This window comes from Barbatula barbatula (assembly GCF_947034865.1).
Source record: "Barbatula barbatula genome assembly, chromosome: 24".
NCBI classification, from domain to species: Eukaryota; Metazoa; Chordata; class Actinopteri; order Cypriniformes; family Nemacheilidae; genus Barbatula; species Barbatula barbatula.
This window is the reverse complement of record NC_136787.1, coordinates 9,681,471-9,698,498: the sequence shown is the minus strand read 5'-3', so window position 1 is coordinate 9,698,498 and position 17,028 is coordinate 9,681,471. Positions and strand designations below refer to the sequence as shown.

General features: G+C 42.4%; 1 protein-coding gene across 1 annotated transcript in view; it reads left to right on the top strand.

Annotated features, from left to right (window-relative positions):
• Positions 1-13,714, top strand: part of pcdh1a (protocadherin 1a) — a gene marked incomplete at its 5' end in the record, with an annotated part of 62,048 nt that extends 48,334 nt beyond the window's left edge. The window contains one exon of the mRNA XM_079447826.1: positions 9,923-13,714. Coding sequence (XP_079303952.1) covers positions 9,923-10,296 — 374 coding nt within the window. The 3' untranslated portion in view covers positions 10,297-13,714. The remainder of the gene's footprint in view (positions 1-9,922) is intronic.
• Between the last annotated feature and the right edge of the window lie 3,314 nt (positions 13,715-17,028).

Genomic DNA, 17,028 nt, shown 5'->3' with positions numbered 1-17,028 from the left:
AGAACACGTCTGCTATAACAGGTTTGCAGTTGTAATATTTTCTCCTAATTGGTCTCGTTTGATTGGATGAGCCAGGTGTACAGAACTCATTTACGTAGGTTTGTATGAATGACAGTTACTGAACAATGACATGCTCGCAAATGCTGATTTTGTCTTTATTGCGGCTTCCATTTCACTTCCTTTACGCGAGAGAGTATGAAAAAGAGGAGGGATTGACACTGATGAATCATTCCCTTCTGATAAGTGGTTGTTTGACTCTGATTAGAGCTGCTAATTTTGATTTATGAAGGAACTATCAAGCGTGTTTTTTGTATCGAACGTTGCGGTTTTCTAACGACAATCCAGTCTTGCGTACGTCTGAAATGATTTGACTCTCAGAAACACTTTTAAAGGCTCATTAGACGTGATTGTGGGAACGGTTGGCCTCTGAGGCAAATGATATTGGGTCCTACTCGACGTTAGATTGCTTTTGTACTCATTAAGAGAAGCACTCACTGGCTTAGCGTAAGGTCCCACAGGGAGAGGTAAGCTTGCAGGTTTCCACCCCCGGGAGTCGGATTATTCGTGAACCGCGTTCACTAGCAAGGCCATCTGAGCCTCGCTGGGTCTTTTACACAGGTCAGGGCTGAGATTTGACCACATCTCAACTCCATGCGAGCCCCCCGCTTGCATGAGGTGATCAGCAGAGGCGGGGGTCCGGGGGAAGCTGCCTGATCCCCAGATGGGGGTATTTGCATGTGGTCTGGCTGTTATGAGCAGAGGCTCCTTTTGAAGACCCACCATGAGCCATAGCATATATGTCCAGAGAGGAAAAAGAGACAGAGATAAAATGGCATTTGCATAATGACGAGGAACTTTAGCTATGCGTGTGATTTTTTTTAAATAGATTTTTTTATTTCTTTTTTCTCGCTCCTGTGATGTTTCTAGGCCTTATGAAGTCCTCATAATGTAGCATTTCTTTTGAACTCAGCTGACAGCGTCTCTCGCTCGCTTTCAAGCTCTGTTTTAATGGAATAATTTTTCATTGTGTCCTTTTTTACTGTAATCGCACTCAGATCTCTGCGTTGTTTTTGTTTTGTCCCGCGAAAGTGATATGCGTTCGCGTGTGATCGTTTGCGAGTTTGTTGAGTTGACGAAAGCAGACACCGTCTTTGTTTGTTCTCTATGTGACAATGCAGACGCGTTTGCCCGTGTTCAAAGGGAGGAAGCGAGAGGGACAGACTGACGAACAGAGTGTTAGTCTGAGGGGGCTTGTTTGTCTTGTGGGTGCCAGCTTGGGCAGTTGCCCGGGTGCCAGCGTGGCGTGACGACGCAGGGCACGGCTCCGCTCAGACAGATGGCGTTGGGCCTTGTCAGAGTCCCGGCCTGTTAGTAGAATTGATTGCAGAGACCCGAGCCAGGCTTCCTGCTCTTTGCTCAACCTTCCCTACAAAAGAAAGCCGCATGTGATGCTCTGGATTTCTCGGACAGTATTTTTTCTTTTCCCTGGTGGTTGTTTTAGATAGAGGCAGGTTGGAGTGAAACAATGTGTCCTGGTTCTGTTTACCCTCCAGAGGTGAGCTGTCAGTGATGCTGTGGCCTTAATGCCAGCAGGTTCCAACACGGCTATTGTGCTTATTGTACTGTCGTTTATTTTCTGCTGCCTTTATTGTTCTACAGAGTGCCACTTGCCGTTTCAGTGCCGTGGCAGGAAAAAACATCCGCTCGGGATCAGATGTAGCGCTGTTGCAAGGTTTTGGGTGAATTCAAACAGACTGCAGAGAGATCGAGGGATTGGGTCAGTGCGCAGTGTAAAGAAATGTTCAGGTTTAGCTCTATCGACACCCTATGTGGCATAATGTCGATTACCACGGAAAAGAATGTTAACTCTTTCTTTTAGGTTATTTTTAAGAAAAGGCAGTAAGGCATTTGTAATGGGTGAAGCAGGGTCATGCATTTAATGTGTCTCAAAGCAGATGTGTGCAGGATGTATTTTTGTGTGTTTGAAGCAAATTTCTTTGTTATTTGAGCTGTAAGACTGTCTAAATTCTTGTCTTTATGCTAGGACTACTGGGGCGTGCTAGGACAAATTTAGCTTTTATTGTGTTGCTCCATTTATGTCCAGGTACCTAACTGTAACTGAAATGTTTGCTTGGGGGATCGAAATAAGAGGAACGATACAACAACTTTTGTAATCAACTATATTCTACAAATGCTGTTGATAAACCAAACACAATATAATATGAATATTGTTCCACAATCTTGGCTTACTTTGATAATTCATGTTAAACAAGCAGCTCTAGTTCCTGGTCAGGTGCTTTGATCTCTAGTTTTCAAGCTTCTCCAACCCCCCGTGTTTAACTTCACATATCACTCCAAACATTTACCCAGGATTGTCTGTAATGACTGTGATGCGATCTGGCCCAAGTGGTGCAGATAACATCTGTTATTAGGACAAAGTGGATCACTCAAAATACAGCAGCGGTTTCAGTCCTCGATGGGGTGTCGGCACTGCGATCTTACCGTAGATTAAAAATGAGATGATTATCGCCTTCGCAAACTGTCAACAACTCAACATCAACCTTCGGTTTTCGCCTCAATGAGGCTGATTATACCCTCATCATGTCACATTAGAAAATGCACAAAAAACCCTTTCAAACCTCTTAACTGCTCCTCGCTAATTTTCCACCAAATAATGCCTGATATTTCCTTAAGTTACATCAGGCAGACTGACAGGCCTGACTGGGTGTTTTACAGGCAATTTATTATTACAGGGCCAGTTATTGGTCCTTGATGCTGATTGGTCAGTAGTGGCTACATCAAGCTGCTATTACTACACCGGTAGCACCCATAGCGGATCGCTATGATTGTTGAATTGGAACAAATATGTGAGGCATTATATCTTCGAATGTAGGATGGGATTTTAAAATGTACTTGAAAAACAACATTTTAGAGAATGGTTGTAAATAATATATATTTTTGTGGTTATATGGTAATCATTTTTTGAAAACATTAAGTCTTGCTAAAATCATGAAACAATAAGAAAAAAAGATGACCTTGGTTGGTGCTTGACTCGTTGACTATCCTGACACATTCCTTAGAAGTCCTCTCTCTATCTCGCTCTCTCTTTTTCTCCGCGATATTTCTCATCTCTGTGCTAAACCTGATAAATCTCTAATACAGATTTACCCGCTGATGTGACGCAGCCTTAAGTCGTTCATTTAATCCATCATGAAAGTTTAAAATACATTGTTCCATTATTATCTATTTAATGGCACAAGATATTAGTTAATGTATAAACAACAGTGCAGCTGGAGTGTTTGTGCTTCAATAGAATTTTCAGCGGGTTTCAATAGATTATTCTTTTTGTGAGCTGTTGATTTGAGCGAGCTTTCTGGGAACATTAACATGTATTTGTGTGTGCGCGTGGGTGGGTGTGTGCGTGTGTGTGTGTGTGTGCCTGCATGCAAATTAGAAGCAAAATCCTTTATACTGCCATGTGGATTGCTTACACAATAAACACATTTGATGCTCTTGACAGATGGAGACTATTACAATACACCTAACACAATAAATAACGCGTAAAGTTTGGGAAGTCGACATTATAGACTGAGTTAGAAGAGAGACAAAACCGTTCCACTTTATAGAGACGCGGGGGATAATTTGAAAACGCATAAAAATACTCTGCGGTGTCTGGATGTCTGGATGTGGCTGACTGACGTTGCACAACAGAGACTGATGCGACGTGATGAGGCGAGGCCGGACTGAAGATTAGCTCAAAACAAGGAGAGAAAAACATCTCTGTTATCTCATCTCCCAGATAGGGCTGTGTAATTAATATAAAAATAATTGAGATTACGATTATAGCTCCCGCGATTAACTAATCATCACTTGGCCAATTACAGCGTTCTGCTTTAAACTATCCTCATCATTTCAAAATGTTATTTCAGTGTTTTTTTGCATACAGTCACGGATACGTCTGTAGAATTCATGAATACAATGACAAATCAGAGCCATTTGAGTTAGTCTATAGGCCCATTGAAAACAATAACCAGCGCGAGTGCAGAATTTACACAGTGACAGTTAACAAGTTCATACAGCAGCATGGAACTGTAAACTTGTATTGACAGCTTCTTCGGAGTAATTGGATGTAAGGGTTGTAGTGGTGTTACTTCATGGGCACTTTTTATTTCATAGTTGTTGTTGTTGTTTCTGTGTGATGAATATTTGACACAAAACAAGTATTTTATACATATTATTAGTTGAGATTAATAATAATAAATACAATATTGAAGAATTTATTTTGGCATATTCGGATGCCTCACTGAGGGAATCCTACATGTGGCAAGCCAATAAAATGATGAATGAATGGCCCACACTGGCCACCTTCATTCCAAGTCACCTCTGCACCCCAGAAAAGATTTCTCGGACCAGGTAGCACAAAGGGCAGTTTTTAGAGACTGCTGGCTCGCGGTCAAATCCACTTCCAGCCCAGTTGGGCTGCTCATACAGGCAAAGAAAGACCCTGGGGTTCAAACCTCCATTTCAGATACACATACACACACGTGTACATGCATACACACACATTCACAACGGTTGACGGCGTGAGTTAGTGAAGCGCTCTCTAACTACTGAACTGGTCTGCCATGATGGATAGCACTAGAGGGAGCAGAGCTGTGTGGCTCTGACATGTACTTCCTTATTTTCAGCAGTGCTGAGAGGAGCAAGTCCACTGCAGCCACTTTCCATCTTCACCAACCAGCCAGAGGCAACAGCGTCCACACAGCCACATGACCCACAGTTCCCTTGCATGCCATAGATGTAGATATGCACCATTCGTTCCATGCTCTAATGCTTTGTGATTATACAGTCACACATCAGCAGTTCAGACTTTAATTGTTACCCCATAATCCAACAGCAGACTGATAGAGCCAAAGTTGCACTAACGGCAGTTACGACCGTACAACCGCCAGCAATCACCATAATAAAACCCAGGACGTGCCACGGCCAAGCAATGCCGCTCCGGCACCAAGAGGAAAAATGATCCCTAGTCCAAAAATGTCAGCCCATCAGGAGGACCTGGCACAAGCTAGCGGCTAATCAGTTCATCAGAGTAGCCACGCCACCTCCCAAGCCCACATTCTGCTCTTGGGCTAGTTGAGGCTTTTCTTTCTTCTCCCCTCCTGAAGCATCTTCAGACCTTTAAAAAAAGTTCCATCGATTCTACGTCCTCAAATAGAAAGGCCTGTCAGAACAAGCAGGACACTGGAGGAGGATGAGAGTGTGTCTTTAGTCCGAAGCAACCCTAAACTCTCCGAGCAGCGATACACACACTCAGAAGTCCAAAACACTGGTGGTACGGTGTTACATTTTTTATAAAATCTTCCTTGAAATGTTTTTAGCATTTTAGTGAGGAATTTAGAGGCTGAGATTAGCTCTCCAAAAACATGATCAAGAGGTGGTGAAGACTGACGGATTATCAGTTGATAGAAATGTTGCGTATCATTTACCCCAAGAAGCCCCCTTTGCTTTCAATTTGAAGGGTTTTGTTATTTCCCCCAACCTTACTTTTTAAACAACGCTAGAAATGTACATATAACGTGTAACAATCTTGGATAATACAGGTCCACAATGCTTCAGCACCTTAAACATTCGGCATCATTACCTCTTAAATATGTATCGTTCTCGGGATGTCTTTGCCATTACGTGAATGATTCAGAGATGACTTGTGTCTTATTTCGTACTATTTTCTCGGCTGATTTCTCTCATTTTCTTTATCTTCGCTAGTTTCTCTAGAGAGGAACATGATGTACTCAGCAGAGCCAGCTTGTTAGAGGAGTTTCTGTGTCTGATAATAACCCCCAGCATGCCAGGCAAAAACAAGCTCTGTCATTTTCCATCCGTAAGACGGCTGCCACGAATTATTACAGAAATACAGACATCATTGTTTTTTCACGGTTAACCACAGGCCACCTGATTTTTGATAATAGATTCTTGTAATTATATGAACGTTTTGCACATTTGATTAAAACCGTGGACGATTGTGAAGTCAGACAGATTCTTTTGGTTTTGTGTGAACTGGACTGTAATTTCCAGCTGATTAGAGCACAACGTCGCACTCAAAAGCAGCAGGTAGAGAGAAAGAGGGGGAGCGACTGAAAGGGAGAAAGTAAAGAGGTAATTTGAAGAGAAAGTGAAGTAGGAGGTAGCGAAAAGGAATACGCAGCAAGCCTCGTACGCAAAAAGCACTTGGAAAAAATGGATCGGGGAGACGGACGGAGGGCAAAAGGCTTAGGATGCGTTCGAAAGTGTGCACGCCGGATCAAACGTAAGGTGTTCTGTGAAATCTCAGGAAAAGCAACATGCCCATTTTCCCTTCCCACTCCCCCTGGGCTGGGGATCAGACAAAGCTTCCACAGATCCACGAGACCAGTCATCCCACTGGTTCTCTGATGCAAGAACACTGCAAACCCGAACCTCACATGTGTCTTAAAAAATGAAAGACGGCCAGGTTATGTATGCTAAAGTGGTCACAGGAAAGCGCCGTTAGCGAGCGGTTTACCTTTTTCACGCTCTTTCATCTTTCCCTTTTTCTTGTTTTCCTTTGGTCTCCTTTTTAGGTTGTGTGCTGTGATTAAGGCTGGAAACTTGGATGGTTTCGAGCTTTTGTTGTGTGGAGGGAAAGCCAATCAATGTACAAACCAGTGCTGACACAAACAGACAAGTACACACGTACACAACCAACCACAGTACAGGTGTATGCGTGTTGTGACTTTGAGGGGGAACAACACCTGCAAAATATTTGACTACAGTAATGTGACCTTTCTATGAGCGAATATAGTGTCTAATACGTACGAGCAGAATATAATAATGTAAAAATAATGTAGAGCGTGACTCTGTTCATTGGGATTGGATTGCTTTGTGAAAAGTGGGGGTTGGTTGGATTGGTGAGGTCAGTTTAGCTTCAACACAAAGCCTTCAATGTTATGATTCATTCATCACAGCTTAATACTCAACTGGTACCACGGATAGCAGCCCACCTACCCACAACCAACTGTTGCTATAGTTACAAATGCAACTTTCACACGTGTCTTAAGGCTAGTACCACACACCAGTTTGTTCAGTGGTGGGGGGTCAGTATGAACATGTCCATTGTTTCCCAACAAACCCAACATCCAACTTTACCACGAAATGTTGCCATTTGTTGTTGATTTAACACACTCTGATCCTAAATTCAGGCTCTCTCTATCAGGTTTTCACTCTGTCTACGGGTAACATGAACGGCAAATTTAATTTCTAATCTGATGATTACCAATTATTCTGTAATTGTAAGAAAATTTGAAGAAATGAGACTTCAGTAATCGGTAATAAATGTAAAAACTGTTTTCACACCTGCCTACTCGCACTTACTCTGTAGAGCAACAGTACCAAACACACACCACTCAAACGGTGTCATTTCTTACACGCACACACTTGCTGCCGGTTCTACACATACCTCATTTCTCAGGCACACACATACTGTACACCCATTATAGCTTTAACACACATACTCAATTACACCCTCAGTTCCCCACACACTTTTTCTCCCACACACTCCATCCCTCACACACAAACACACACACACAGGATTGTAGGACTCTAATGTGTTTGTTCCAGAGGGAGAGTTGATCTATTCCTCTCTGTAAGATATAAAGCCTTCTTCCCAGTCCAGTAAACGCCCTCTTTTAAACTACTGTACACCTCTTTGATGTATGGGCCACATCGGATCATGTTTATTGGGAGTTTTTTGAGGCATGTGTTAGCGCGTTTTGCTCTCTGCTGCGGGGTCGCCATGGTGTTTTCGTGTGCAGAGAACCGTTGGTTATGTTGTGCCTGTGGAGCCTTACAGAGCTTGTTTAATGAGTGCATTAAAACTGCATGGATGTTCAAGGCCAGTGAAGGTGCGTCCCCTGGGCCTCGGCATCTGCCTCAGGGCTGCCATCTGTAGATCTCTCGCACATTTAAGGGTCTCCACTACTTTTCTCTTCATTTTCTCTGTCTCTGGAAGATTCATCGTTTTGAAGCTACGGGGAGAATTGAAAGTGGAGAGAGAGGGAGTATGGCGGTGGTGTGTAGATGCACGAGGGCAAAAAAAATTGTGGGATTAGCTAAAATTTAGATTATGAATATCAATTTTGTTACGCACGACTAATGGCTTTTTACTGTTTATAGTCTTTATGATATTTTAATCTGCAGTACAGTAGTATGTACAGTGGTGGCGGGAAGTGATACTAGAATTTGAGAAGGCTTGGCAAAACATTACGCACAACACGTGCGCAAAGTTTAGAAAGACATAACCCTGCAGAATGACTTTTATTACCACGTTTTATTACCATATAACCACAAGAGAGGATCATCAAATATTTATTATACATATATTTTAGTCAAAGTATGCAAAGAGTTTTGTTTGTCTGTGCATTTTTTTATATTTGAATAAAAGCTATGTACCCTGATACTAGAGATATTATAGTTGATCATTTTTGTATTGTAGTTTTATTAATATTTGTAATAATAATACTTAATATTCATAATTAATTACTATAAATGCTTCATAATTACTTTACCAATTTAGTTTTGTTCCTGTTATTCCTTTATTTTTGATTGCTATATAATATTAATATATTTTAGTTTCTTATTTATTTTCTGATAATAATTTTTGTGCCTCAACTTAAACCTATTTCAGTTTATTCTTGAGGCAACATTTCTAATCTTTATTTCAAGTCCAATAATTTATTTTATTTCAATAAACAGAAATGTTTTAACAGTTTTAGTTTGACTAAACCTGATACGTGTTGCTTTTTTTGTATAAATATGCCCCCCCCACACATATTTCTAAGAGCGATGCAACAACCACAAAACAAATGCTCGGCAAAACATTAAAAATATCAAAGTCATGCAACATTTCGCCATCCATTTACACAGGAAACAAAATGCAAATCCCTACTCAGACATTGGATATTCTTCCCATGTAATGGATACATCATTGCCGCAAGCTACTTTATTAAGTGGTTGGGACAAATTCGTCCATGGGACATTTGCCTACCCCACAATAGATAATGCCAGAGCGCAAGGGTTGTGTTTACTAATGGGAGAATGCACGTGGTAGGTGGATTACAGAAGAGTGTTAATGTAGCCTCTCTATGTTGCTTTGTCGGAATGAGGTCACTGGGTCTCGGCCCTATTTAATTAATTAGGGAACAGTGGAATGGAAAATGGATAGCAATCAGACGCTCACTAATTTCAGACCTGCCAATCAATATGCCTTAGTGCTGGATTTTCCTTCGGGGACCATTGGTAGGTCTCATTTAGTGTTGAATGTAGGATACTGGAAACAGACGTGCCTATATGTGTAGCATATCTGTATAAATATTCAATACATGTATATCGAGAGCCCAAGGGGCATAAATGCAATAAAAAGTGAAAAAAACCTTCAGCCTTTTTGGCACCGGTCCTCCGGTACGCATGTGGGAATGCAAACGATTGTTGCACCGCACCTTTCAACTTCGCTTCTACTGAGCACATAGCAACCACATATCAACATCTGTAGATCGAAACGTGTACAAACCATTTCAATTCACATCGACTGATAGATCAAACCAGAAGGTTCTGACCTACGGTGGCCACCAAAGAAATCCCAGTGTGCACCGCATAACAACAGCGCTTTGCGTAGCAACAGCTGTCTCTCACATAGCAACCACACCACGGTGCATGGCAACCACCGGCAGCTCCTTGTGTATTCCCTGTTAGTTGCTTTTGTTTGATGCTAGATGAACTTCGATGTCTCTCTGACTCTCTTTGTAGAGATGCACTCAAGTGTAACAAAACAAGTTTTGATTTGCTGTTCTTTAATTTCAATTACTGCCATCATTAAAGACCTGTTTTGTGTGTGTTTGCCCCCTGACAGATATCCGCTCACTGCCTGACGTTGCCATGACAGGAAACTGCAGTCAGGAGTGCAGCGAGCTGGGTCACTCAGATGCCTGTTGGATGCCCGGTCAGCCTTCACCTGTCCGCAAGACCCGCAACCCACCCAAACTGTCTACGTTTGTGCCTTATCAGGAGAGGGGGAGCCTGGGACGCCTGGCCAATGGGAGTGTGAGGCTTGGGGGAGACGAGAACAGGCCACGCCTCCCACCTTCCCGCAGTGCCTACTCCAGCAGTGACCACACGCCCAGTGACCACGCCCCACTGGAAGAGGTGCCTCTGAGCGTGACTACAGAGTTCCCGCCCACCAGTCCAACCTCGAATCACACCTCGAAAAGGGAGATATACCTGTGAGATAACCACACCCACCATCTTTGATGCACATTAGAAGTTACAGAGACACAGTTAAGAAAGAGATTTGTGAAGCCTGAACCTGCAACAGGATGAAATATCAATTCTATAGTGGAAAATACACTATTGGTCATTGAAAACGTGTTGAAGAGTGATTTATCTATCTTATTTATTTATTCATCCATTCACTCATACCTCTATTTATTATACTTATCTTTTTGTTTTGCTGTTGTTTTTTCTAAAACATTATTTTTACACACCATCACAAACGATCGACGAATCATTTTATGTGACTAACTGATTTTAAGCTTCCCAAGCCTGCAAAATGTCGATGGGTTCAATAGATCACAATTGGGAAGTGCCGTGGGCAGAATAAATATCTGTACTCAAGGTCTTGAGTCACATACAAAGTGTCTAACACTCTTAACCTGATCCTGTCCTCAGAGGGGAGCAGTCTTAATGCCTGTAAAACGCTGTAAATACATTTGTATGGTGTATATATGAATATTACAATCAGGCTTGAAAAGTCACAAATAAGGTACATCTAAACCAGCCTGAAGACAGAGTGTACGTTAGAACTGCTGCGTTTGAGGGTCAGAAGGTGTGTGATGGTTGGATGAAAAGGTGAATTTAACTGAACCGGACTGGAAGACTTTCGGATGAACCAGTGCTCTGTGACCCTCATCTTGACCCCGGACCCTCACCTGCTATGTCCATATGTGTACTGCACCATAGTGTATAGTTTGTGTGTGTGGGCGTGTATTAGATGGGGGTGGGCGGGTGGTGGATTTAACAGCGATTAACACACTATGACAGAGCTTAACATATGGCAGCGTGTGCGCGCTTGTGCGCCAGGGGACCTTCTGTCACAAAAGTAACGTGCGCGGCTTCTGGAGCATTAACGCGCTTTCAACAGATGTGAAGGTGCGCGCGTGCTTTCGTGCCGTGCAGCAGAACTTGTGTTTTTTGGCACTGTGAATCTTCCCTTTCTCCTGAACTCCCACAGTGTAGTGCACACGCTGTCTGGCACTCGCAGAGATGCCTACAGCTAACACGGTAAGAAGAAGATCGTCTGGCTCCCCTCAGATTATCAGCACCGTTTCGTTAAGCGTATACGCTGCGACAGCACTTCACTACACAATTGCGATTGAGAGTACACAGACATGCCTTGCCTCCATCAAATGGATTCATTTTCTCGCCATCACGCTCATAGTTTGGTTCGTTTACGTTGTTTTTTACTATTCGTTTTCAAGGGAAATATTCGTGTGCTATTTCGACTTTGTTTGAAGAACAAATGTATTAATGCCTTAAAAACAGTTGTATATAACAATCACAATGGACAAATTAGACTGATAATCCTGTCTTGTCTCTCGCATGTCAATTGTGCATGTTTTTTTGCCACAATCAAAAAAGTACAAATGTTACAAAAGATTACATCTGCACACCACGTTTGGCCTATTTTCTGAATTTTCTACATAAATGTTCCTGTCCTCCATCAATTAAGTATAACTTTGATCGAGTTTAACGAAACGTTTTTCTTTGACACTGTGCTGACTATCTAGTAGACACTATTTAGCTGTGTCTCCCTCCATATTTGAGAGTCCCTTTAACGGGACAGTTTTGACAATGACTGTCTGAAGGACATTTCCATTACCTTTGCATCGCAACGCATCGGCTCGATATCTCTACTTTTCCTGCACCTGAAACCACTCGTATTCTAGTGCTTGGATAAGTGAGTGTTTGTGTCTGCGGGGGGTGGAACGGGGGTGCGATGGGCATTTCCTTAATTAGGGTGAGTAATGAGTGTCGTGCAGTTGGCATATGTGAACACTCCGGCCCCTAAAGGAAGCACAGATCATGGAAAAGATCCCGGAAGACGGTGGAAAAAAGCTGAGATTGTTTAACGAGTGGCATTTTTGTCTGCGCTTACCTCATTGCGACTGCCTTGGGCACCGCTCTCAAAACAATTAAGGCCGAAACATATGGAAATTACCGGACATAGCCATGATTAAATAAGGCGAATGATTATCCCGCCCCAAGGAAAAAAGGCACATTATGCTGTTTTCAAAGCCATTTAGCGACTCCGATACGAAAAAATCCAGCGAGAGTCATGATCCAGCGTAATTAGCCCGGCTCAACCCCCCGCAACCGCGCTCAGCATAACTCTGCCCAGGCAAAAGCATGAGATCGCTGACCTGGACTTAACACAGCTAAAAGACAGAGATGACCACAAACCTCTGGCACTTAAATGCTTTCATCTATTCAAACAGGCTTTGACCATGTCTCGCTCTGATGCCAGGCTGAGTCAGATCGTCTAAAATGCTGGTTTCGACTCCTGATTTTGTTTTGAATTTCTGAGTCTGGCTGTTTTATTCATAGGAATTTCTAATGCTAGACTGCTCTGAGTTCTCTGCCCAAAATACTAGTTTTGTTTGCTGGGCCCGTCAGAGAACAGAATGAGAAATGTCCACTTCTCGTGGTTGTGTTTTTACACTGGTGTTTAGATGTGTGCTCTTTTTGCTGTTCGATGTCTCTAGCTGAGGACCTCTGGTTGTGACGAGACCGTAATGAATGAGGGAGTCTTTTCTTTGTCCTTAGAACAAGGCGTTTCTGCATAGAATATCAAAAACTGGTGTTTGTGGTAAACATCTTTTTAAAAGAGTTTTGTACATAGCTCTCCACATCCCCTCCGTGCGTGGTGTCAAGCAGGCGACGAGTTGAGCATGATTTCCAAAGATAATTGGTAGAAACCGTTTACTGTTCTTTGCTGAGATGTTAGTGCGGGTTCAGAAACCTTTCCTTAGAACAAAACAGACGTTCACTGCACAAACCCACCTTCACCATTCAACCCAAACTAAAGACAGCTGCCTTGAAAGTATGTCTTTTGCAGGAGAGTTCAAAACTTGTTATCCTTAATTGTTGGTTATATTTATATAGGACTAAAAATGCTTGTGATGATCTGTTTTTGTACAGTTTTATGTACATGCAAGTGAAGCTTTTTAAATCTTACAACAAAAGCCGAAGGCATATAAAAATCGTAAAGTGTTTATTGAGATGTGCACATCTTGCCTTGGATGGATCGATCTTTTGCTGAGTCAGTGTGAATGTGGCCGTTGTATGCCTGCACCGTAGTCATTCACTGGCTCCTGTCACAGAGGGCTTTATCAGATTTTATGTTTATCGTGAACAGTGGATTGTCCGATCCGACTTGTTTGTTTGATTCCCATGTGTTTTGTTTCGTTCTGTTTCCGCATGTTGAAAACAAACTCCTTGTAATAAGTCCTTGCAAAGTTTGTAATAAAACGAGTGAAGGAAAAAACAAAAGAAATACATTTGCTTGATGAGTTATTGTTTAAGAATGAATTTAGGGACTGTGATATCTCCATGGAGCTTTTTCATTAATAAAGCAAAATGTTCTGACAAAGATATAAGGCACTTGGTCTTTTTCTCGCACAGACACTCAGAATCTATATGCATGGGTACACAGAAAAAGAGAAAAAGGTTATGGTTTCTCCAGAGTGACGTGAACTTAATAGAACAGAATACCAAATGTGAACCGCGGATATGTAATGCGCAGCCCTCATTTTACAAAGTAAACTGTTTAGAAAAGCTGTCCATCAAAATTAATGGGGGAAAGGACCACGAATCTTCAGTCTCGGAAACCTAATCCTTTACAAGCGTTCAAGAAGCAAAAAGGCCACGCCAAAGACCTCCAAATACTCGACAGCGCAATAAGACAAAGCCGTAAAGATGATTGCCCCGAGATGAAAGACAATAAATCAATCCGGCTTTCATTCGGTCTGCTCTCTTTATAGATATGCTATGGCGTAATTCTTGCACTTCGGAACTGATAGCTTTCAAAGATAAAAATAAATGGATGCGAGGCAGCGAACAAACGCTGAAAAGCGAGCAATATAAACAGGTTATAAGGAATATCAAACATGCGGGATGAAAAGGGAGGTAAATTCATAGAGCAAGTGTGTGGGTAACAGAATAATATGAGATATACATATTACTCTCTCAGATCAGAAAAGTGAGCCAGACGCAGTTGAGGAGGGGAAATATTGGCTGGTAAACCAGGCTGACTTTAGAGGGCAAACTGCCCCCTAATGGTCATCAGGAGAGCTACATAATACACCCAATGTCTGGGAGAGGGATTAGCTTTTAATACCCCATATTCAACAGTCAGGTTTAATGAATCAGATAGCCTTCATATTTGCTGCTGTTCTTCAGTTTCTTGTTGACATCACCTAAAGAGCCAGCTTTCCCGACGACGGCAGATGAAACGAGTAAAGCTGTGTGAATAATAATTGAGATCAGGAAGATAGTGGTTCTAGACCACGTAGATGCACATTTTGCAGACAGGGAGGCTCGTGGCAGCTTATTTAAGCAAGGCCGCGATGGGAGGACCCACTGAGTTTTTTCCATTAATCTCTTACTAATGGATAGGTTTTCGCTTCGCCTCGCACTCTGCGGGCTGAGGTTTAAAGCAACTGTTTTGGTGGTGTTTTGTTTGCGTGTGGCTGGTGCATTTGTTTCTTGTTGCGGAGGGAGCCTCAGCAGAGAGGTTCTTTCTTCAAGATGCAACTACCCTCTCGGCTACTGCCTACTGTTGATCTGCCGTTGCCATGGAAACCTGGCCGCGCTCTCTTTCTGTTCCTCTCGCTCTCCCTCACCCACGCTCTTTCCTGCTCGCTTCGTTAAGCGCGGTGCTGCCGGCAATTAGAAGTAAAGCCAGCGGCGGGGACGAATGCCTCTCAAACATACTCTCTAATTAAACACGTTTCTCGGACCGCCCGCCGTCCCCTCCTATCGCATAATGATGACGCGTTCCTGAAAACATTTACTCTTCTGAAAGGAGGACAGTGCACTTTTGTCTGTATAAATAAACAGACGTGAAGATCGATGGGTACACGGATTCTTGTCGCAGGGCCTTTTCCGACAGCGACGGTAATGATCCTAAAGGCATCGCGTTTTTCCTGTAGTTGCGAGGCGCTGGAAACTGGATTATTTTTTCATTCTGCCTAAAATGCATGGAGCTGCGAGCCTTAAAAAGGTTTTCTGCACAGTATTGATTGCACATTTTTCAGGAAAGTGAGGTGCTTTACAGATTGTAGGCACTTAAGACTCGTAGAAAATTGCTGGACTAAAGCCCTCTCATATTCAGCCATTTGTACTGCTGTCCTACATATCGACTCTCATACACTATAGACGTAATTGGTGCATTCAACAGCATCATCATTAAAAAGGTTTATGTGCAAAGTCAATAAGCACAGTGCGGCCACATGCAACGTCACACTGAAAAACTTTGTCTTATGAACACACGCACCCACTCTTGCACAATTACACGCATATTTTTGTTTGTGCTGGGGAGGGTTACAGTCCTTGCCGCCCAATAGTATCTGTGAAACGTCTCTTTGTCTCATTTAACACCCGATTACCTCCCACCTGAACTCAATCTTCCAATCATCTATGATCCCAAAACAGCCCAGAGCTATCCATCAACCCTGACAAACACGCTCACATGCCGAATACGACTACCGTACGCAATGCCTCGTGGCGGTCTTTTCTCGAACGCTGCCTCTTCACCTGTTCAGTGGGCCTAAACGCTCTTCCCCGCAGTCACTTGGCCCTTAGGAGCCTTCTCCTGTATGTTCAAGTGGAAAATCACTTTTTGAATAACTATTTGTCCCTCACGCTCATTCACTGCCTCATCTGAGGCATTCAGCTTGATAGAAACACCCAATAGCTCATGACTGGTAGAGAGTGCGAGTTATAGGGCTACGGTAGTGTATGATAACCATAAGATTCTAATTTGTCAAGTAGTCCAACAGGAACTATTAACTTAATCAGATTTTTTACCTGTATTTGTGTGTTTGGTGGGTCATAAAGGATTATTGAAATCACGAAAACGTGCCGGAGAGTGTCGACTCAGCCCACCATGACAAAGCTTAACACTTCCCAGCCCACCGCCAAGCGCCGCACTCATCCAGGGACTCGATTGTCTAATCCAAAAACATGACACTTTAACGTTAATCTGATTTGCAGCAAGTTTCCGTCTAAATGGAATTAAAGCAGCGTTTCAAGCCTCTGTGCGCATTGTCTTGTCTGAGTCGCCTGCTATTTTGTTAAATGTCAATATTTATATTCTTCATTTCCAGGTTTCCTGTGCGGTAATAGACCAGTGCAGTCTGGATCAACTGAAATTACAATTCAAACGTTATATTGTAATACAGTATATAAATAATTCTGATGTCACATGGGAAATGAGCATTATGCAAAATAAAAAGTGATGGCCTACATTTGGTGGGTAGGGAAAACATACATACATACTAACCAAATCAGTTAAAGAATATGACTTGATTTGAATTTGTCAAATGTGCAACAGGTTGTTGAATAGTACTTTCATACGTACAAAACCAAACCACTAAATGCTTACAGAACAAATAATATATATGCATTTGTACTGCTTTCAATACTTAAGTAATATATAATAAAATTTTATCACGAAGCGATAAAAAGTCTTTCATCAGTATTTCATGATTTTTTTATCTCATATCCTTTCACAAAGTGCAATTACAAACCGTGGTTATGGTGAGATTGAGACATGAGATTCATGGTTCACGGTTTGTGCGAGGCCTCAGATTTTTCTTTATTTACCGACACCAGCTATGGGGCAATTGGGTGTCATTAGGACTGGCGAAAACTACGACCTGTACTCTGTCATCATTCAGA